General features: G+C 42.8%; 1 protein-coding gene across 4 annotated transcripts in view; it reads left to right on the top strand.

The window, feature by feature from the left end:
- Positions 1–22,567, top strand: part of LOC111864186 (zinc finger protein castor homolog 1) — a 183,393-nt gene that overhangs the window by 20,086 nt on the left and 140,740 nt on the right. For all 4 annotated transcript variants that reach the window (XM_023851255.2, XM_023851254.2, XM_023851257.2 and 1 more), the window contains exon 2: positions 18,451–18,809. In XM_023851255.2, the coding sequence (XP_023707023.1) occupies positions 18,633–18,809 (177 nt within the window). In that variant the 5' untranslated portion in view covers positions 18,451–18,632. The remainder of the gene's footprint in view (positions 1–18,450; positions 18,810–22,567) is intronic.

Here is a 22,567-nt window from a genome sequence, read left to right as displayed (position 1 = left end):
CTGTTTAACGAAAAAAAAAACGCGCATAACCTAACCTTCAAAGCTTGACGTTCTTTTCCTCCTTTCAGATATTTCCAGGAACCTCTGAACCCAAGATCAATTAATCATTTTTTTCTGTAATGAGATATTGTTTTATTGTAATACGTTTTAATATTCTATTCTACAGCCCTTTGTTGGGCCTTCGCCGATTTGTCAGTTTCTTAATCCTGTACACAATCGATAGGTCTATTTGGACGGGGGATCAGCCCGTCGCAAGGACTCTACGTACGCACAGAACGACAGAAACACAGAATAAACGCACACAGACATACATGTCTCTAGTTGGATTCGAACCCACGATCTCAGTGTTCGAGCGAGCGCAGACAGTTCATGGCTTAGACCTAGCGGTCACCGTAATCGGCATGTTTTGATATAGAGCCCTTTTAACTCCTTGGATGGTGATTCGACTCACTGATAGGCCTCTTCCATCGCAGTACTGCACAACGTAGACAACCATGAGACGTGCGTCCATGCTGCGGGAGGTTTTTAACCCGCGATCTGTGTTCGAGGGGTCCAAAACCGCGCGAGCACTGGACCGGTGCGGCTTCCTTATCGATTCTCGAGGTGAGACGGAGACCCTTGATGGGGTCGTAAGTAGCACCAATCCTGACTAAGGGATGAGTAAGGCCGTGTCATAGCTTAAGCGGTTAGTCGCCGGCTTCCCACCGCGGTGGCCAAAGTGGTTTCCTTCGAGTACTTCGGTTTAACCTGCCAATTCCCATTACACCGACTGCTTCACATTCATCTATCATCCGGGGTTGGTACAATAGGCCAATTAGTGGCCGACCTCTAAGAAACTAAAAAAGAAAAAAAATAGTTTGGCCCGATCGATAGAGCAAGTTCTTATCTCCTAAAAACAGGTAAGGGTAAAAAAGTAAAACTATCCCTGTAACCGGCTGTGGAGGCCCATAAGGCTGTGAGACGTCGAGGCTCCCACATTTTCGTAGATAATCGGTTCACAGATGGCGGTGAGGTCAGCCTTACACGCTTACTGGCCTTTACTTCCAGGAAGATTCCTGGTACTCATTTCTGTTAGAGGCTGAGTCGAACCCAGGGACATAGTGCGGCTGGAAGGATTGGGTCAATCGAAAAATCTAATGATATCGGGACTCTAACCCACTTGTGCTTGTGGCATAGTGCCTCAGCCAACTATGCTTTCGCATGCCCCCTCCAAAAAATAGGACGATGCATTATGATCAAAAAGTAGGTAACTGTATTAGACCTATGTTGTTAATTACTTTGAGAATAATTTACATCGAAATGCAAAGAATGTTCAAGGAATAAGTGTTGATAGAGTTTATTTAGATACATTTTCATTGAAAATATAATTTATTGAATAGAGGTTATATAAGCACATTGTTATGGGAATAAATGTAAGAAAGTGATATATTTCGTGTGTATGTCTGGGTTTTGGTCTAGCGGCATACACAGAGACTTATCTCTTCTGATGCATTCCCACGTTTTCCCTCAGGTTCTCGTTCCAGTATTCATTCTCACTACCTCGAACTTGGCCGTTAAAGTTGTTTTACGTTTCAGTGAAGGTGTGGGTATTGCAGTCTCACCCCTTTCACTTTAAGATGTGAATTTTAGGGTAGATATTCCCAGGTTGATTTCCTCAACTTTTCCATCAGAAAGAAGGGCTTGGAGACCACAGATTGAGTTGCTCCATATCAAGTTACGATGATAAATCGAGCGTATGTGAAAACGAAAGGCGAGCTTTATTGTATCCTTTATTTTCCCCAAAATAACCGTGGAAGATATTTTCCCAAGCAGAAAGAACCGAAACGTTTCAGGCCTTGGTGAGCGTTTGAAGGTAAAAGAAGACCCGAAAGGCTGCTTGGATGAGTAAGTTGCAGGTTATATTATTTTCCCTATGTAATAGTGGGTTCGGTTTCTTTGTAGGGGTGGTTGAGAAGGATGTAAAAGAGTTAATATGTGGCAACCCCTTATTTACCTACTCTTTAGCCACCCTTCTAACAGGATGATTCACTGACTCATTTAGTATTGTGAACCAAAGTACCATGAAAGGGAAGGGTCACAACCGTTTCAGACTTTTCCCCCCAGTTTTTTCGGCAATACCTGTTCTATCATCTTTTTTTTTCCTATTTTCGGGAAATGATCAGTATATATAAGTCGTAGCTGGTGTTCTTTTGTAGCAGTACTTTTGTTTGTGGGGTGTAATATGAATGGTGTCTGGGAAGGGGATGTCTCAGTCAGCGTTTTGTTAGGAGAACCCCTCTTTTCCTCTAAAAGTATGATTTTGCGGAAATTGGAGATACGTATCATGAAATACGATATCAATTGTGTGTGAAAGGGCGAAGCAGGTATCATGCCTAAAATTACTGGATGGAAAGAAGAAAAAGGGCAAAGGTGACCTTTAGGTGTTATTGTTCGTGAGGGGTAAGCCACGCGGAGGGATCCGGATGTCATCGGCTTTGAAGGAATTCGGTATAGGGTGCTACTCGGGTTAGAGTGGTGTTGTGACGCAATTGGGAAACTAGTCAATCCAGTCAAATATGTACATGCTAAAGCAGAGTAATATTAACTGTAAAAGAGCCCGCGCGCATCGTTTCACACGCTATGCAAATTTGATATTTTGGTTCCTCGTATGGTACCTTTTAACTGGTGAGGCGGCTGTTAATTTGTAACCCTTTCACTCAGCTCCTGGTCAGATTCTGTTGCAGGAATTATCTACTGCTGTTATGTGCCTGCCACTATACTTGCTGGTAAAAGCAAATAACCAACCCTGTTACTAACTCTTGCTGTTTCTCTCTGATCTAGTGGTCAGAGTTCTTGGTTACAGATCCAGAGGTTAGGGTTGGATTCCCTGCTCTACCAGATTTTCTGAGTAGTAGTGAGTCTGGAACGGGGTCCACTCAGCCTCGTGAGGATAATTGAGGAACTTTTTCAATGAAATAGATGCTCTGGTGTAGAAAACCGAAATTAACGGCCGTTGGGATTCGTTGCGCTGAACACGCGACACCCTCTATCTGCTAAAGTTGGCACTAACTTCGCCGACAAGCGGCGGTCGCACAATGGTATAGTTCGCTTGCGGACTAAAACCATGGAGTTTTTTTTTTGTTACTAACGATTATTACAGAAAGTACTCATCGAACACTTTTCAGTTACTTGGCTAGTCAAGAAATCCTTTGCATGTACAGAACACGAATCATCACTGCCGTGTTCAGAGAAGCACGTCATTGGGTCCTGTTCAGTCATCCTTAGATCTACACCAGTAATTGTCTTCTGGGATATGACGCCGTGTATGCCAGGGCAGAAGATAGAGTCAATATGTTTCTCCGAATCGTCCGAAAACTTCTACCAGTTGACATTGTCGCGTTTCAGAAGGCACCAGTCTTCACAGTGACCAGTTAAGTCATCTCTCCGAGTTTATGTGACAGTCGTTATGAACTGTGAGAGGGCGCGATTTTTTTAGCATTTTAAGGAAAGTGCATGGGAAAGGAAGGCCGCTGTCGGCGTCTGAGCCTATCATGATGCTTTGGAACTTGTAGTGGAAGAAAGAGGAAGGCTGCAAATTCTCAGCTTCATGTGTTGACTCACTATGGTAGCAGAGTTTATTTACATCTACTTAAGGACACGCTATCAGTAACTCAGACTGGATTGCGTCGGACGAGTGGGTGATGAATAAGGAACGAGACAGGACGCGGAAAGAAGAGGAGGTGGCGTAATGCCTGTAGGGAATGGATAAAACCACAAAACCCTGGTGGGTCAGTTGGAGTTATGGCCGATATTCGAACTGGACACCCACAAAAGACAAGCCTCGAGAGTCACTTGAGTTCGTTACGTCTCTTTAAGGTGCATCTTTATGCCCCATGCCCTCTCCCAAGAAGACATTTTCCAAAAGGTTCCCCATGCATTCCTTCACGGCATGAGTAGCCCGCGGTAGCCGCATATGCACTGTGAGAAGGCAGTATCCTGTACACGTAGATATGTGTTTAATATTGAAGCAAGTGTGCAAGTCGTTCGAGTCCTCAGCACTACACATATTACTCAGTTCTTCTCATAGCACTGTTTAATTGATCGTTTCTTTCGTATCTGTATCCCTCCTCCCCTCCATTTTGGCAAGTAAAATATACAATCTTATTGAGATTTGAATCTCCTGACTCCAGTGCCATGTGATAGTTTAACTTTTGCAGCCGTGAGTGTTCATTGCAATGATTGATAAACGGGGAGGGCCAGTGACTTACGAAAGTCACAAAGGGCTCAATAAAAATGTACCTGTATACACGTACTTCGCCGGTCACGGTAGCCGAGCGGTCTAAGGCATGTACTGTCTTCGCTCGCTTGGAAACCGGGATCGTGGGTTCGAATCCCACTCAGGACATGGATGTTTGTGTGTGTGCGTCTTTCTGTGTTTGTATACAGGTAGAGGCCTTGCGACGAGCCGATCACCCGCCCAAGGAGTCCTACCGAATGTGTTAAGATCTAGAGAAACCGAAGTGAACGCAGAAGTTCATGGAGGTTGGCCTAGGCCCACTGAAACTGTAGTGCCAAGGGAAAAAAATACACGTATTTTATAATGTGCTGATTACAGTGGCCTTGCGGTCTAAGGCATGAACTGTCATCGTTTGCTGGAACGCTGGGATCGTGGGTTCCAGTCCAACTCAAGCCATGGATATTTGCGTTTATTCTGTGTTTGTGTTGTCCTGTGAAAGTAGCGACCTTGCGTCGGCCTGGAGTCCCACCGTCTGTGTAAAAAAGATTACGAAACTTAAGAAAAGGCCATGACGCAACGGGCTGTAGAGCCATTGGTGAATGAATGAAATACCGCGTAAAGTACTGATGCAGTTGAGTCTAATTAGAATCCATGAGCTAACAAACTAACCCCCATAGTTTAACAATTCAGTGCTTAAATATTCATAATCCGAATTATTTAGTGATGTTCAATAAGAAACTTTCTATATAAGGCCAAGACACCCGGAAATTCTGGAACTCGTTTTTGTAGTGCCACGGATGAAATACGTGTTGGTTACGAATGTCGTGTTTTAGTCTCATNNNNTCAAAGAAAGAATGTTCAGATGTATATAACCTTGATCTAGGATATTGTAGAACAAAAAAAGAAAGAGAGCGAGAGATAAGAAATTCCGATGTCAAGAATTTACAGAAACACAATGTAATGAAACGATTTTATGCGTTTTAGGATTTCGTCAACTTTTGGCCCATGAGATTTAAGAGAAGGTTAAGTAGGGTCCCGCTTTTCAGCATTGTAAAATCTTGTCACACATTTTCTCTCATTTTTTTTCTCTCTCAGTCACTTTACAAAGAATAGAAATAAAATCGCTTTTTATACGGATCAGGAAAGGATAGAGACGGCATCCTTGGTTTCTTTCCGAGCCTCCTTTTAGGAACGCTCCATAGAATAGCCACAAAAAGTGTATGACCCTATCAAAGTTCCCCTGCTTTATTCTTCCGTTGACCTCTGTTCAGTTTCCTCTTCCATCTCCCCTTTCGTATCTTAAAGAAAAGTAAAGCATCTGGGGGGGGGGGCGGAGTTGATCGTGTGGCCGCTTTTATATCGTCATGCGCCACATCCCTGCAGGCTTCTGTGCCCGTCCCGTCTGGGGTTTTGTTCGCCAGATGCACGACTTGCATCCAATTCATAGAAACTGTTTTCGCCTCGCAAGAACTGAACTGCAAACCTGATATGTTTGCTGTGTCACTTCTTTCTGTCTTTAGGTCTGATTCCTGTGATTTCGTCAGTTGAATACTTTCCATTCCCTGTACAAGATAACAGCTACTTCTCTTCTGCTAACTCATTTTTCTTGGTTATTATATTAATTGAAATATATTCTCCTGCTAGTCGCGTACTCACTCACGGAGTTGAGCCCTTCTTGAGAAGCTGCCAATTCTGAAGCTACTCAAGGACTTCGCAGCATTGTATGAAACCGGAACGTTCATTACCGTGTTCACAAGAACCCTCCACTGGTTCCTGTCCAGAGCTATATTCTTTTACCATCTCATGAAAATTCAAGTTAAAATATTTGTCTTTTTTGGGGGAAAATTTCTGTTATCATGGAGCGTCGGTTTATACGCGAAAGAAGACATTTGTTTTCTGAATTCATCCTAGCTCGGTAAGGTTAACGACTCTGTTTTATACTTCCGAATGAGATAGGAAGTGATGGTTAGTGAATACATAAAATCTGGAAGAAGAAGGTTCTGTTTCAAGGTACTGTACCAGCACTTACTGGGATGACAGAGAGGACCACTCCCGTATTACCGGAATACGTTGCTCGATTCTCACGAAACTAGGCAGATATGTAACCTCTGCCATTGTCCTCCGGCTTCCCAACGCTCGTCCACTTAACCTCACGTATTATCTCGACTGTTTTCTTACATATAGGGACCAATATCCCGGTGGAGATTCGAACCGGGTACCTGCCGAATACAAATTGGTATTACCGATCCAGGTCTTGTTAAGAATGTTGCGTGAAGTAATAGTTCTAAGCTCGGAATTTCAGTAGAACTGCCAATTTGCTGGGCAAAATATCTGCATGTTTCCTGTCATGTTATCAAACTGAGGGAACTGACAGTACCTTTTTGTCATCGCAACCGCGTTCTGTACGTATGTCACTCTCGTCTTGATAGTTTCGTCGTTTTACTTCACCTCACTAAGCGAATGCCGTGATGATATCTTGAAACAGGCCACGACCACCTGTTTCCAGCTCTCAGCAGTTATTGTCTTTGAAGCGTTGTTCGAAATAATGAATAGTAAATTGTGGGGGCTGTCGAATACCTAATAAAAGAGCGTCGTATATCCAGACTGTATGTATGTACCTTCCATTCCCATATGATATCGAATACATCTGGGATATGCCCTTTAATTTAGCAGTGTTGTTTTCAAAACGCCATTGCATTCGAATAGAGATACAGTCTCATGGCAACCCTCTTGTACCGGCTTAATGGGACCTACAGCGTGCGGGTCCTATTCGGTCCGTGGGTCGTGCTTTTGTAGCTGCTCAACCATAATGATTTTGTTAAGTAAGTAAAGTAAGGTGAACCGCCAATCGTAAAGTAACTTTGACTTTGGTGTGGCCAGGTTATCTCTGTCGATATAGCGACTAGGCTGTAGAATCTGGATTCGATTCCCGCCAAGGGAAAGAGAAATTTCGTTTCTGGAGCTTATTCAGCTTCCTATCCAAGTGGATACCGGCGACTCTTTCCCCGGGATTAAAGCGTCCAGGGAGTGAAGTTAATCTCTCACCTCCATCTAGAGCAGAGGTTAATAATTCGTGGAAGTGAACCAGCAGTCACCCGTATGTCTTTATGACGTGGTTCTTGATTAAGGACAGGGATGACTTTACTTTTTATTTTCCAAAATGCGGCTGTTGCATAGCAGTTTTTGGTCGTGACCTCTCTTTCAACAGCTAAGCACTTTAAATAAAATCGAAGTGAAATTGATCAAGTATCAGGCGGTAGGGAGTGTTTCATCTTAGTCTTTCTCAAATTATCATGCAAAGATTCCGGCAGGTTACTGAATTATTGAATAACAGCGAGACGGATGCACCAATTAGAATCTTTCGCCAAATGTAAATTTGTACAAATGGGCGTTTATCTTTTTCTGTTATAGCACCACTCTTGAGTATTTTGCTTTAGCCTGCGGAGCGTTTGAAGTTTAGTATATTATTACTTGCTTATTGCATGTTTCGATAGAAATGTCGTTCTCTTACGTAAAATTAGAGCAGTTCTTGCTTCACTTTATGTTCCACTACATTCTTCGTTGTCTGTACCCGCACTTTCGCTTGTTCTTTATATACAGGTCATGAAATGTGCATGCAGTAGATTGTGTGTGGTGGAGGATTGTGATATAGTTTATAAAGTTGCATGTGAAGAATATAAACTAAGATAAAATCCACCTTTTCCCTGCTGTTTCGTATGGCTGATAAACTTTCATATTCAAAGACAGCTGTATAGATTGAAATAAGACAACTATAACTGAGTCGACCAAAGAATTCAAACGGAGCGGGTTGAAGATGAGAGGTGGGGACAAGAGGGCCTGTTCCCCCCACTCTACCGTCTGAGCCTGCGCACCGATACTCCTCGCCGTGACCAAGTGTAGAGTGGGAGTGAATGATTGGGGGTGGAATATGAGGAGCACAAGAGGGGAGAGGGACGATCGGTGACAATTCTTTGCTAGGCTCCACTCAAGGTGCTAAGAATATTCACATCTAAGGAAAAGTAGTAGTTGAATATAGAAAATTACTGTATGAGGAGATTTGTGCCCTTGTGTAATATCAGCCTGCTTTCCTTATTTTTAAAAAATAAAAATAGGCTTACGAGATTACATACCTCCTCCCTGTGTGTGTATCCCCCTCCCTATTAACTTTTGAATGCCTTAACCAACACCAGTTGGTTAAACCAAGAATTCAGACAACCTCTTTGTTTAGTACATCTCAAGATGAACCTCTTAATAGCTGTTCGAAGTTATCTTTTCTTCCTGAACGTCCAAGAAAATTATTTGCAGACACTAGCGAAAAGTCCAAAGAAGGAAGACTAGACACTTCAGAGAATTAGCTTACACAAATGAGTTTTGCCTTTGCTGCTCTGGTCAGCCTTGAGGAATCTGGCTTCACTGTTTCGACCAAGTTAGTCTGGAGTTCTTTGATTACTTCAGCTCATGCTACAAAAGTTATACCGATGGATAAAGTTGAACCTTTCTTTTATTGATGGAAAAACCACACCGGGCATGTCCAACGCGGTCGACCGGTCGATCGCGGGACGATTTTTGGTCGATCTCATAGACCTATAAGGAAATTATACGTGAAAAGCATGTAAATTCACTTGTAATATAATATGATTATATTCAGATTTTGAAGGGAAAATACGTGTTAAAGTAGTCTGTACTTTCAGTGTACGCGTATGTTGCTTTTACAACAAACATCATGTGTCGTGCCATTTTTACCAATATTTTTGCTTAAAGCGAGGTACGACAATAGGAGGGGGTGGTAGATCACTGGCAATTTTGTCACCAAAAAGTCGATCACAACCCGTTCGAAGTTGGACATGCCTGAACTACACCAATAAGGAAGCTCTGGGATGGTGGGGTAGACTTACGAATTACACAAGTTGCCGAGAGTTCTGTAGGTTTCGTCATGACCTTCATTACACCTTATCAGCGAAGCACTCCTTGGTTATGCACATACGCTACCTGTAATTATAGAATCGAACCTCATACAATAGTGTCCACAAACCTGATAACGTAGTCCATACATTATTGTTGAATTTGAAGCCGTAAAGGTTTTATGCACCAACATGATATGTATTAAGGCAAAGTTGTCCCTGTGCTTAACTAATTAAGCACTACGCCATGAAGGCGTATGGGAATGTGGATGTATAGATCCACATTTTCTTGACTTCGGCATTAGCTGGAGGTGAGTGGTTAGCTTCACACCCCGGCCGCTTTATCCCTTGGAAAGAATCCCCGGTACCCATTGGATAGAAGATTTGGTGGATCCCAGAGCCGCTCTGGACGACGTGGAGAAGAGAAAATTCTTGAACCTACCGGGACTCGAACTCCGACCCCTCGGTCGTCCAGCCCGTAGCTAGGCGGTATACCGACTGCGCTATGTAAAATGGTTGGGGAAAGGTAGAGGGGGGATTGTGCCGATTGAACTTGGAAGTTCAGGTCAGTGTCCTTTCTCTCTTCTTCTCTTTTGTCTTACTCTTTCCCTCTCTCAATTCATTCATCTCTCAGGTCCTACTACAAGCCATAACACCTTAGGCAGGACTATACTTGCAAGAATGACACAAGTCTTATAAACGAGATTTGCGAGGAGGATACACGTTGAGAGAGCGGAGAAGATGCCGTTATGCGGATAGGGCGTTGTTGTATATCTGAATTGGTGTTAGTAAAGCGTTCCGGGGTGCTCGAACAGTGGGGTCGCTGGTTGGAATCCCGCTCGGAGCTTGGATTTATGTCATGGTTCATCTGCGTTGTATTGCCCTACCTACTGTACAAACACAACGCTGCAATGCTGAAGTTTAGAGGAAGGGGGGGGGGGTCGAATTAGTCAGCATAAAAGTATTGCAAATTGGCCCTGATGCTATCAAGGGATTTTTTTATCCATTTTTATACCTCACCTGTAGTAGTTGGACTACTTCTGAATAACAAGACTTCTAGCTGCAGTTACTGGCAGTAGTTATATCATGGACATTAATAATAATTGTCATAATGAGTGGGTTTTCAGCCGATACGAAACGGTACGTATGCCTGCAAACCCGTCAAAAATGTTCCTCTTTGCTGCCGCACCGCGTTTTTCAGCCCTGAGGCTAAAACCGAACTCAAAGAGCAGGAAGGCAGGCTTTCAGAGATGAAATAACGCTGATAATAATGAGGATAATACTTTCGTTGTAGTAAACACTAGAAATGTGGCGACGGCGCGAAATTGTGAGATTTCTGAGTAGCCCCCTTAGTGTAGTGACCAAGTTATATGGGCTGGGCGAACGGAAAGTCGGGATTCGATTTCCGGTTCGGGGAGGGTTTATTTCCTTCTCCATAGCGTCCTGATAGTCCAGTTATGGGTTTCACTAGCCTTCTTTAAATCCAGTGCATATCCTGGTTTTTCGACGGGCCGAGGTTAAGGATGAAGAGAGTTATACCTATGTTCCCCATAGGTCTTCGTGCCTTAGTGCCCAGTTGAGCATAGGGACAGCTTCGCTTTACGTTTACCTAAATGTAATATATAGAGAGGCCGGTCACGGTAGCCGAGCGTTCTAAGGCATGCACTGTCTTCGCTTGCTCGGAAGCCGGGATCGTGGGTTCGAATCCCACTCAGGGCATGGATGTTTGTGTGCGTTTTTCTGTGTTTGTCTACAGGTAGAGGCCTTGCGACGAGCTGATCACCCGCCCAAGGAGTCCTACCGAATGTGTAAGATCTAGAAAAACCGAAGTGAACGGAGTTCATGGAGGTAGGCCTAGGCCCACTGGGGCTGTAGTGCCAAGGGGAAAAAAAAAATATATATATATAGAGACTGTAATGTGGAGAGAGGTTCATAAACAAATTCTGTGCCTTCTGGTTATTTTATTGTGTAGGAGCTTAGTAATTTGTTCTCCTCACGTAATGGCCACTCAAGGTTGAGATAACTAGATCATATAGCACGTATGAGATAGGCGAGTTGTACAACCAGAGTTTTGGTAGGAAATTCTGAAGGTAAGAGACCACCAAGAAGACCTAGTCGTAAGTGGGAGGATAATATTAAATGGATCTTAAAGAAATAGGAGAAGAGGGTGTGGACTGACTTCATCTGTCACAGCCAGAGGCGGTATGCTGTGAATACGCTAATGAAATTTCAAGTTTCGTAAATTAATTGGAAATTCTTGAACAGCCGAACAAGCATTAGCTTCTCAAAAGGATCTGGATTAATGGAGCTGGTTCTTTGCTTTCGTTACATAAATTGAAGCGTTTGAATTGTATCAGACTTCACAACTTCTTTCCAGAACTTGTGCTCTAGGCATACAACACTGCCCGCTCCTTGCTTATAACATTCATTCATCTGTAATCTATCAAGACGACAGGTCCACAGTCTCTTCCAAAACAGTTCCTCCACTTGATGCAATGTAGAGCTTTCTCCTTCAAATGAAAATATCCTCTTCTGTCCCCAAGGTCATGCAGCATCTTCTTACGTCTTCTTCCTCGTCTTCTGGTCACTTCTATCCGCCCCTCTATCTTTCCTTCAGTATCTTCTTTTAGAAGGCAGTTACCGCGTAAAACATGACCAATCCAATTAGCCTTCCAAGTAGCTGCTCTTGAGTTACAGCCGCTGGCATAATTTCTCGGTGATTGTGAAAACGGTGGGGTTGTATGTTCATATGAACAAGATTAGCTTTTTGATTGTTATTTACGCCTACATAACGTTCACGGACAGTCAGCCATGGTTTAGTTCTGGATATCATTGACCGTATTTGACTTCTGTCTTGATGAAACCTCATCTTCAGAATAGAAGACAATGTAGCAACTGCAATATGGCGTTTCCCATGCACAATCAAGATCGTTTGAAGTGCCGGAAAGTTTACGCTTGGTGGGTACACAAAGAACTGAAGGATAGAGAAAGACTGAACCGAATGGGGTCTATCCTTGCAACATCCCATACGGTTTGCAGATGAAGAAGATATGCTTAGCAGGTTTGTTAGTGGGGACGAATCATGAGTGCATCGCTACCAACCCGAATGAAAGCGTGCTTCAGTGCGCTGGAAATATCCCAGTTCAGCTTCAACCAAAAAGCTCGAAGTTTAAGGTATGCCATCAGCTGGAAAGGTTATACTTACCGTGTTTTGGGATTTTGAGGGAGTACTGTTAGCACAGTTACAGAAGCTTTGTGAAAATATGAATTTGCTTCGTACGATTACTGTGAAGTTCTGTTGAAACTTCGGGATGCAACTCCCAGAAAACGTTCAGGCCAACTGGCAAGAGGGGTACTGCTTCATCGTGACACTGCCAGACCCCACTGCCCGAGCAACCCAGGAGAGAATTCAAGGACTGCAGTGGGAACTTGAAAATCCGCCTTATAGCCCGAAAGTGAACCCAAGCGGCTTCAATCTGTTTGGTCCGCTGAAAAACCACCCTGTTGGCAAACGTTTCGCTGATGAAGAGGTTGAAACTGAGGTGCTGAAGTTGTTGAGACAACAGCCGAAAGACTTCTATGCTGCGGATTTCAGAGCACCGGTAAAGCGATGTGACAAGTGTATCAGTGTTGGTGGATATGTCGAGAAATTAGGATTTCTTCCAGGTTCGAATATCACATGTTTTACTTTTTATATTTGTGACCTGTTTACTCACTCAAACCCTTATCAGTGGATCGGCCGTTTATGCAGAAAAGTCGATAATGTGTTTAACTATAATTTTCTTGGGGAGTAAAGCGCGGCCGGCGCGTAGGGCTGACAACCTTACCGCCATCTATGAGCCGACTGTCTAGATAATGTGGGACCCTCAACGTCTCACAACCCTATGGGCCTTCACGGCCTGGTACAGGGATAGCTTTACTTTCTTTTTTACTTTACTATTAACATATAATTTATGTTGTTTTCTTTATAAAAATGGCAGCTTTAAAGAAGTATGTGCCATGTTACCGAGAACTTCTTGGCTAAATTAAACGGACGGTATTTAAACGTTTTAAAATTAATTGTCATTGGTCGATAATATTAGGTTAGCATGTATTTACGTATTACTGTTTTCGCCTACAGTGGACAGATATTGTAAATAGAAATTATCGCTCATGGCGAGCGACTTATATTTTGTAATCCCGCGATATTTCATCTTTGTAAAGGCGCTGAAATATTTCGTCGCAAATACGGGAGGAAGCGTTGTGCTAAGACGGAATACCACATTGGTCATATTGTATTACAAATAAACCTGTTTTACAAATAAACCTGTTTAAAATATACAAAGTCCTACAACGAGATAAATGTGAGGATATGTGCCGTCGATTAATCAGTGCATCACAGTTCGTGTTGAAGAAACTGCCATATTGAATACTTGATTTATAGAAGATAAATCTTTCTTTTTTTGTATGTTAGTCTCTATTATTGTAATTTAAATAAATATTAATAGATCAAATACTGGATATCGCGCATTACCCCGTACCTGTATATTTTTCCTACCTAGACCGTCTCTAGGGTTCACTAGGCTTATTTAATGAGCTTTTGAGGTCCAAGTTAAAGCCGCCGGAGAGTGAAACTTGCAATACAGCTTCAGTAGAGCTGAAATGTATGGCACTACGTGAAACAAATCCATGCATGTACTGTATATGACATGTTGGTGTAGTTACTAGGGTTTCTGAAGTGACCACTTTGGCTAAAGAATTGTCACCCGCATGATAACGTCATATGTACAGAGGCATGAAGAGAGTAAATAGGAACGCTATTTTTAAAAATACTTCTGTATCCAGTATGTTTACTTCTGAACATATTCTGCGCAAAATAATTAAGATATCCTTAGTCCACCCGAGTGGCCGTGTAGTCTAAGTGGGGAAGTTTCTTCTTCCGCTTGAACATAGAATCGTAGGTTCGAATCCAACTCGAGGCATGAATTATGTATGCATATTTTGTAGGTTTATGTTGCCCTGTGTAGGTAGCGGCCTTGTTGTGACAGGCTGATCCCCCTTCCAAGGTGTCCTGCAAATTGTGTGTAGGATTCATCGTCCGTCAAAAGAAGAAGAAACAATGCGGCAAAGATGTTACTTTAACCTTAGTTTAATAAACAGCTAGATGAAACTGGATTAATGCAAAAATACTGACACATTCTTTTTGCAGGAAATTTTGGATGCTACGCAGTTTAAATTCGATGTGGAAGACGTTAAATGTACCTGAAAATAAGAAATATGCCTGCTCGTGGAGCTTTATTGATTCTTTGTTCATTTCCTTTAAATGTGTTTATTTTGCATGCCTTCTGGATACGTGTATAAGGAATTCCATCATCGTGGCTGGTTCATAGAGGGAAACTTTTTTTTTTGCAGTGTATGGGTGGGCTAGGTGGGCTATTGGAGTCATCACCGCTTTCCGCGCACGGTTTCTGCGCCTTGTATGGCACTGAAGGCGAAAAGATATGAATTCAAGTTTTTATAATTTATATTTAATCTAAACTCATTTATAAGAAATTATATTATTAAATCGGTTCGTCGGTCAGCCTGCTGAAGAGTTTACGTATATATATATTATGTAGATTTTTTGGATATTATTTGCCATTCGTCTTTTTGGAAAGTCGTTTTATGGATGTTCATGTCATGGCTTTATTTTCAGTTCTCCTGCAACTACTGTCCTACTATTTATAGCTGTAAATGAAGTACGTGTGCCACTCTTGCTAGCAGATCAAGTGTTGCTCGGTGAAGTTCCACACAGAACAGGTTGCGTGTGTCCCCTCCACATATAGCTACCTATAGCTTTGGATTTCCTTAACGCTGTTCCATATGTGATGTTGATCTTAGAACTAATACAGTAGAAGANTGCCCTTCCCCCCTTCCCTCTCTGCTCACACACAGCTGTGTTATTTCCAGTCTGCTTTTACCGTTCTCACGGTCTTGTCGCTTGCAGATTTCTTATACTTTTTCTTCTACCCTGAAGATGGAGGCGATACGTTCCTCCGAAACGTCGGTTAACACCACATATACACGGTGCCAAATCCCAGAAGACTGCTTTCTTCATAGTCACCGCCGTGAAAGCCTCAAATCTTACATAATACAGTAGAGTTTATAGGAAGAAAAGTTGACTTCGTAGCGGTTTATATTTGTCTCGTAAACTGCATCCCGACAAGTTGCTGACTTCGATTTTGGACGAGAACCCACCTTAAGATCAGTAAATGTGATGTCTTTGATTTTTAAAGTATATTGAACAAATCGACTTCGTTTTCCTGTGAAGCCTTTGTAAATAGCATCAGCATCTGCAACGGCTGAGCTTGTTAGCCCGTCCCGTCCTCAAAAATTAAGTCATCTTTGTGACCTTCCTGTATCACATCTTTCTGTCAGTTGATATTATAAAACTTTTTTGGTGGGAACCCCTGTAGATTCCCCAGTAAAATATTTTGAGAAGAAGCGGGGGTCGTTTAGTCGCTTGAGAAATTTCTCTCATTTTGTGAAACCTGGAGATGTGTTATCTTGTTCACAAGAGCCGCCACTGAACCCTATTGTGAGCGGTGTGAACCCAGCCCATACCCCCATAACTCGTTTCTACAGTAAATTCTTTTCTATTTTAATAGAATGTCTTGTCCTCAGCTTTTTGTATTTCCATATTTTTTCCCCTTTGGCGCTACGGCCCCAATTTGGGACTTGGCCCACCTCCATGAAACTCCATTTCACTTCGGTTTACTAGGTCTTAGATGTTCGGCAGGACTCCTTGGGCCGGTGATCAGCTCGTCGCAAACACAAAAGAACGAGCGCACGCACACGCACACACATATGCCCTGACCGGGATTAGAACCCACGATCCCGGCTTCTGAGCGAGCGAAGACAGTGCATGCTTTAGTCCGCTCGTCTGCCGTGACGGACATTTCCATATTTACCTCATTAAATTGAATAGATTAAAAATGTTAACATTTCTAACAGTTAAATTTTCTACAGCTTCTGTTTCTTGAATCCATTCTTATGAAGTCTCTTATTCACTGATGCACAGTATTGGTAGGAGGCCTACATCGTAATTATTGTACGTTTTCATTGCGTGTGTCCCATAATCCAGTGCGATTGAAACGTGAAGTGGAATTGCTGAACTTTTTTTATGAAATACGTAGGCCCTGTAATTGGTTGAGTGTGTTAACGGTCTTTTTCTGAGTAATCAATTATAGGAACCGCAATTCCTGTATAGGATTAAAGTAGGCCACGGTCGGTACCTGCCTTCCTTATACTCAATTCATACGTAATTGCCATCTTAAAGCTGGTTCAGCCTGCCTCGACGTAGCGGTAAGCTATTGACGTAATCATGAATAAGAAACATGAAAACCAGTATTTGGGAACAGGCTTTAGGGAAACGATTGACGTCAATGAATTAAAAAAACCCGGACCCCAATAATATTTGGAAACGGGCTATGGGAAACTAACAGACTTTTGATCAGAAGGAAGTAGGTACTGGAATCTAAATATTGTAGCATAGTAAGGTCATGGTACAGTTAAAATGAATCCTTAATACGAGGTGGCAGTTACCACCGGGTTCTCTGTAAACTTGACGTTTTTATGAAGTTAGTTGAGAGCTCTGGGCGCTATGAAACAGATGCATACGTATTCGTTACATTTAAAACACGTGAAGGAATGGAGAGAACACGAAGAAGGGAAGAACTGCTAACCAGACGTGAGTGATTGGTTCGTAGACTATTGAACGATGCTTTATCGAGTGTAGAAATTACACACCTATAGCTTCGAATCAGATGGGAGGATGATCGTGTATTATGAACATCGCTACGAAGAAATTTGGGAAGAGGATTATTTGATGGTAATATCTTGCATTTCTTGGACGAAACTTCGGAAAACCACGAAAAAACTTGACAGTAGCCGATAACCCGCCCGAGATTCGGCTCCGGTAATTGCTGAACGCATGTCTAGAGCTGTACCATTAGTAATTTGCAAGGGGAAACTGGTGAAGTCCTAAACAGACTTCTCTCAGGATAACTAGTGCTCCGGCAAACATCCGAACTCAGTCCCTCAGCAGATTCGTCCAGGCCAAAGGTGCCAGTGCTGTCAAGCGAGGATATCTCTTGTGGAGGATGCGAAGGTTTAAAAGGTAACGGAGACACATTCACAGTTTCGCTACACAGTTGGCCCGGACGAAGAATGGGTGTTGAGGATACAAGTATTTGCACTTGGGAGACCTGGGCGTTGACGGGAGGATAATATTAAAATTGACCTTAAGGGACTAGATTGTGAGGCTGTGGTCTGGATTCAGCTGAATCGCGGAAGGAGCCGCTCTTGTAATTACGATAATGAACGTTTTGGTCCCACAAAAGCTGGAAATCTTATCCAGCTGAGCGACTGTTAACTTTTCAAGAAGTGCTCTTCTCTGTGTGGTTTGTTAAATATTTTAAAATGGCCCCAAATACTCCACCTGAACTCCGAATTTTTAATCGAATAAGCCTGTGTGGAGAATACTTCGCTGTCCGACTGCTCTCTGTTCTTCAATGGGAGGAAATCATGCGCCATCTGGTTTCCTATTGTACACGGGCAGGTTTAACCGATGTTGCTATTGTCGAGAGATAGCTGTTGTATTTGTATATTTGCATTTTTTTTTCCAGGAAAAGACACGTCAGCGTCTTCCAGTATATACTTGACCATTAACTCCCAAGTGATACTTTTGTCAAGAACTCTTACGTTTTTCGGTCAGACACTTTTACGAAGAGCTGTGCTGAACATACTCCCAACGTGTATGAATACATGAAATCCCACATTTCCCACAGACTGGTTCCTTTCGCCGAATTTGTACACATCCAGTTTACTAAACTTTCTTATATACGAAATTGTTCTTTATTTCCTTGATGTTCGACGTCGGTCTGGCGCATGTATGACATGTATTTGGGTGGCAATAAATCATCTTGGGTTTGCCACTTCAACTCTCTGTTTATGGGAGTTATTTCGGCTTGTCAGTTACGACAGAACTTCTAAGTAGAGAAGGTGTATAGAAAGAAATAAGAAAATATTATTGTTCAAATGCTGGTCTGTTGTTATTTCTCCAAACAATGGTTATATTTTATGTTTCCCCTGTCCAAGAATGAGATGTCTAATAATTTTATATTAAAAATCTGGCAGCCCCGATTATACTAAGAGAACATTATTATTATTATTGGCGATAGCAAAGATATCAGTATTGGTGGATTTTTTTTTACATTCATTAGGAACCGAAGCACGTCATTCTGAAAAAGAAAAGGAGTGTTAATGTATGAGGCCGTTGATATCTGTTTCAATCAAATTCTTTCTTTCTTTCAGGTAAAATTCTGGAGACGTTATCTCCGAAACACCATCCCTCTTCACATCATCTCAACCCTCTTAGTCTTACCGTTCGACCACCCCCAAGTCCACCCTCTCAACCACCTACCCCTCCGCGAACTCCATTGTCGCCCCCGCATCGTAAATCCAGCAGCAGCCCCCTCCCGCCTCACCACCAGCAGATGTCTGGTCAGTCGTCAAGATCTTCGCCACATACTCCACAGATGGCACAACAGTCGCATAACCAACATGGCGAACACCAAGTCGCTGTTGTGTATGAGAGTCTTCGTCATAAAATGGCGAACAGTATGGCAAAGCTTGCTGGTTTACCACCAGATTCGATCATTGGAAATCCCAGGGTATGTATCTGTAACGGTTATTGTCAGACCTGCATCTCTAGTTTCAGCCATTTATGTTGCGGATGAAAGGAGGACATTCCATCACGAAAATCTGTGTTCGATTTGTTTCATATGTTTTGGTTTGACTTGTATATCGTGTTGACAGTTACGGATCACCTGTTACAGTTGAGTCAACTTAACCCGTCAGCCAACCAAAACAGTGTTATTTTTCGGGACCATAAATTGCGCCATTAGAGTAGTTATTATGTGTGTTAAATAGACCTACCGGAAAGTGTGCGAATTTTTTTTTATTCGGCGTAAGGAGAGGAATATTGTACGTGGCCTATGAAGGCAATCAGATAGTTCATAGAGGTCTTACGTATGCGTTCTTATCAAACTTGACGAGTTCTGTCTGCTGGAATATACAGCAGTGTAGTCTGTTTAAATACAGCTAACACGTCGGAGGAACATGTCACCTCTACCCTCTTCCGAAACGTTGATTGAGTTTAAGCGGACTGCAGGGCGCTATATCCCAGAAGACAGAACTGTTCATAACCACCGCTGTGAGCACCTCGAATCCTACATACATTGTCAGTTTAAGTTATTATCATTATCATCATCATCATCATCATCGGAGGGGGTGGGTTTCCCCATGCACCGCGACCAGTTTGATCTATTGTACGCCCCTCTGTGATATTCTACCAGTCTCTATACCCTACCGGTACTGGTGCGTGCCATCAATCCCGACTCAGTCAGCGAGTTCGGCCTCTACTGGCTCAGCGGTATCTAGATGCTTCTTCCATCTACCAGAGGCGTTAGAGACTATTGTTGGGCGGGAAATGTCCTTCAGTTTGGCTCAGAGGTCTCCTTGAGACATGAGGTTCTTTTACGTGCCGTAAAGCACTTGTTCCCTGAAATTTTCCGCCCTTAAAAATTCCACGACCTCCTCCGCCGGGTTTGAACCCGCGTACCTTGAGTCACGAGGTGGGAACGTTACCCCTAGACTACGGAGGCCGCTGACAGTTTAAGTTATTTAACGAAGTTTTCAGTATGGAAATTATTTAGCGCAAACTTCTCCAAATAATACTTACTTAGACGCCCCCACAACTCGTTCAGTCTTCTAGAAAATCTCGTTAGGTACAAAGTACTGAAATCGATCGAGGCCTTGAAGATATGTTTACGAGTACTGCAGACTCCGGAGACATGTTCCAGAAGCCCAGGGTAGATTTTTTCTTTTAGTTTCTTGGGGTGGGGTGAGACAGTCCATTTGGTACGTCGGCCACTAACTGGCCTATTGTACCAACCCCGGCTGTTAGATGATGATTAATGTGGAGCAGTCGGTGGAATGGAAATTGGCAGGGGAAACCGAAGCAATCGGAGAAAACCTGCCCCAGCGCCACTTTGTCCACCATAAATCCCATTTGACCAGACCCGGGATGGAACCTGGGCCGCCGCGGTGGGAAGCCAGCGACTAACCGCTTGAGCTATGGCGCCGCCTGGTTTCATACGTTAAAGGAAAAACATAAATTGAGTGTTCGAAAACAGGATACTGAGGAGAATAGATGCGAGAATTGGGGGCTGGGGGAATTGCTTGATGAGGAGCTTCAAACTTTGTACGCTTCGCCAAATATAATTACAGTGATGAAGTCAAGGAGACGATTTTGAGAGCGACCTGAAGCTGAAGGCGGAAGGTTGGATAGAGAAGATGAATAGAGAGCAGTGGAGACTGGTTGTAGAGGGGGCGAAGGCTCACTCAAGGCTGTAGCGTCGAGTGGTAGGTAGGTAGGTATGAAGTCAAGGAGGACTAAATGGGCAGGTCATGTAGCACGCTTTGGAGAGAAGACGAATGCATACAGGATTTTTGTGGGAAAACTAGAAGGATATAGATCGCTATGAAGTCCTAGATGTAGGTGGGAGGATAGTATTAAAGTGAATCTTAGGTAAATAGCGTGGGGTAGTATGGTCTGGATTGGCCTGACTCATGATAGGGACCAGTGGAGGGCTTTTGTGAACACGGTAATGAACCTGCAGATTCCATAAAATGTTAGGAGATTCTTGAGCAGCTGAGCGAGCGATGTCTTCTCAAGAAACGGTTGGTTAGCGTTGATTGTTTACGGTTTGTTGTGGAATATTTTATATTTCTGCCACCCTCAAGCGCGTAATGAGTACTGTGAAGTAATATCACATGAAGAATGGCAGATTATTCAGATTTTCCGTGTGATATGAAACATACAGAATACAGAAAAAACTAAATGACAAGCCACTGTATTTAAGATGTAATTTGAGTACTTATAGTACAGTCCCTTCCTCTCCTCTCTTATATTTCCCCGTTCTTGTTTTTTTTTTCCACTCTGAAAACGGGTAATTTACAACTACCAAGAAGAGTGGATTCGAAGAAAATGAGGTGTAATTTGCACACAAGGCCTTATTCTGTACATTGGTAGTTCTTCTGTAAAGTTTTATCTCAAAATATTTTCTTTGGTAATTCTCACGTGTTATTCTCGCTCACTTTTTAATGTTAATTATGCATTTCGTTTATTATTTTTCCAGGTTCGTAGACTTTAAAATGGGTTAGTCATTTTGTTAAATTAATCTTTTCTTACAGTATGAATATTCACGTGATTTCGTTTAAAGTTTCCAACCAATTTTAAGCTGGACAGGCCGTTGCGTCTAGGAACTTGAGTTTATTAGCGTTCCTTGTCCTCTCTGTCTGCCCGTCCTTTTGATGGACCTTGTCCGTCTTTTCTGTTTCTTAAACTTATACACAGTCAGTAGGACCCCTTGGACGGGGCATCAGCCCATCGCAAGGACCCCTTGGACGGGGGATCAGCCCGTCGCAAGGCCGCTGCCTACACACACAACAACACAAACAGAATAAACCCGCATATATATCCATGCCTCGAGTGAGATTGGAACCCACGATCCCAGCGCTCGAGCGAGCGAAGAAAGTTCATGCCTTAGACCGCACAGCCACTGTGATTATTTGTTTCATGTCCTACAGTCAATAAAAGGTTTTGGATTTGCACGGTGCCGTGTTATTGCAGATCAGCGAGATTATTCTCGCCGAAAGTGACTGCAAGGCTTGTAATCAGTTTGAGGTGAAGTAGGCCTTTAAGGGGAATCAGGATAGAGAATCGCCCACGGTTGTGCACCGTAGCCTCAGTGTTTTATGTATTCCGTTACAATGCACTGAGAGCCAATGCAAGGTTAGAAATTATGAACAACTAATTCCGTGTAACAAGTGTGAAAGTCAGTGTAATATGAGTTGATTAAATATATTCCCATAATTATATTTCAAGGGCATTCTTTTGGAAGAGCTCTTGTTGAAACCACGACACGTGTTGCCATTAAGCAAAAGCAAGGAGTTCCGGTGCGAGCTCATGAAGTATATGAAGCCGTTGCAGAATGCCAGTGGTGCAGATTATCTCTTGTTAATATCTTCTTTTTGTAATGTAAGTTCATAATCCAGGAAGTTGCTAAATGGAGTTTAGCAAATGAGCTGGCTCGCTGCACTGATCCGTAAGGCCGAATCGTAGTGGAGTCGATTTTTCTTGTTGCGCACAACTGTATACGTACCTGATACAAATTAATAATAAAATATCATCGTCCTCCTTCGTCAGGAATTCAATTACACCGGGAGATTCATCAGAATTCTAAAGAATTCAACGAAAATTTGCAGCCTTACGCTATAATGGTGCCGATCACTGTGAACGCTCACTCGAACACTGGGATCGTAGGTTCGAACCTCACTCAAAGCATGGGTGTCTGTGTGTGTTTAT

The sequence above is a fragment of the Cryptotermes secundus genome, unplaced genomic scaffold, assembly GCF_002891405.2.
Source record: "Cryptotermes secundus unplaced genomic scaffold, Csec_1.0 scaffold2192, whole genome shotgun sequence".
Classification (NCBI taxonomy): Eukaryota; Metazoa; Arthropoda; class Insecta; order Blattodea; family Kalotermitidae; genus Cryptotermes; species Cryptotermes secundus.
The sequence above is the reverse complement of the archived record's forward strand: the minus strand, read 5'-3'. Positions and strand labels throughout refer to the sequence as shown.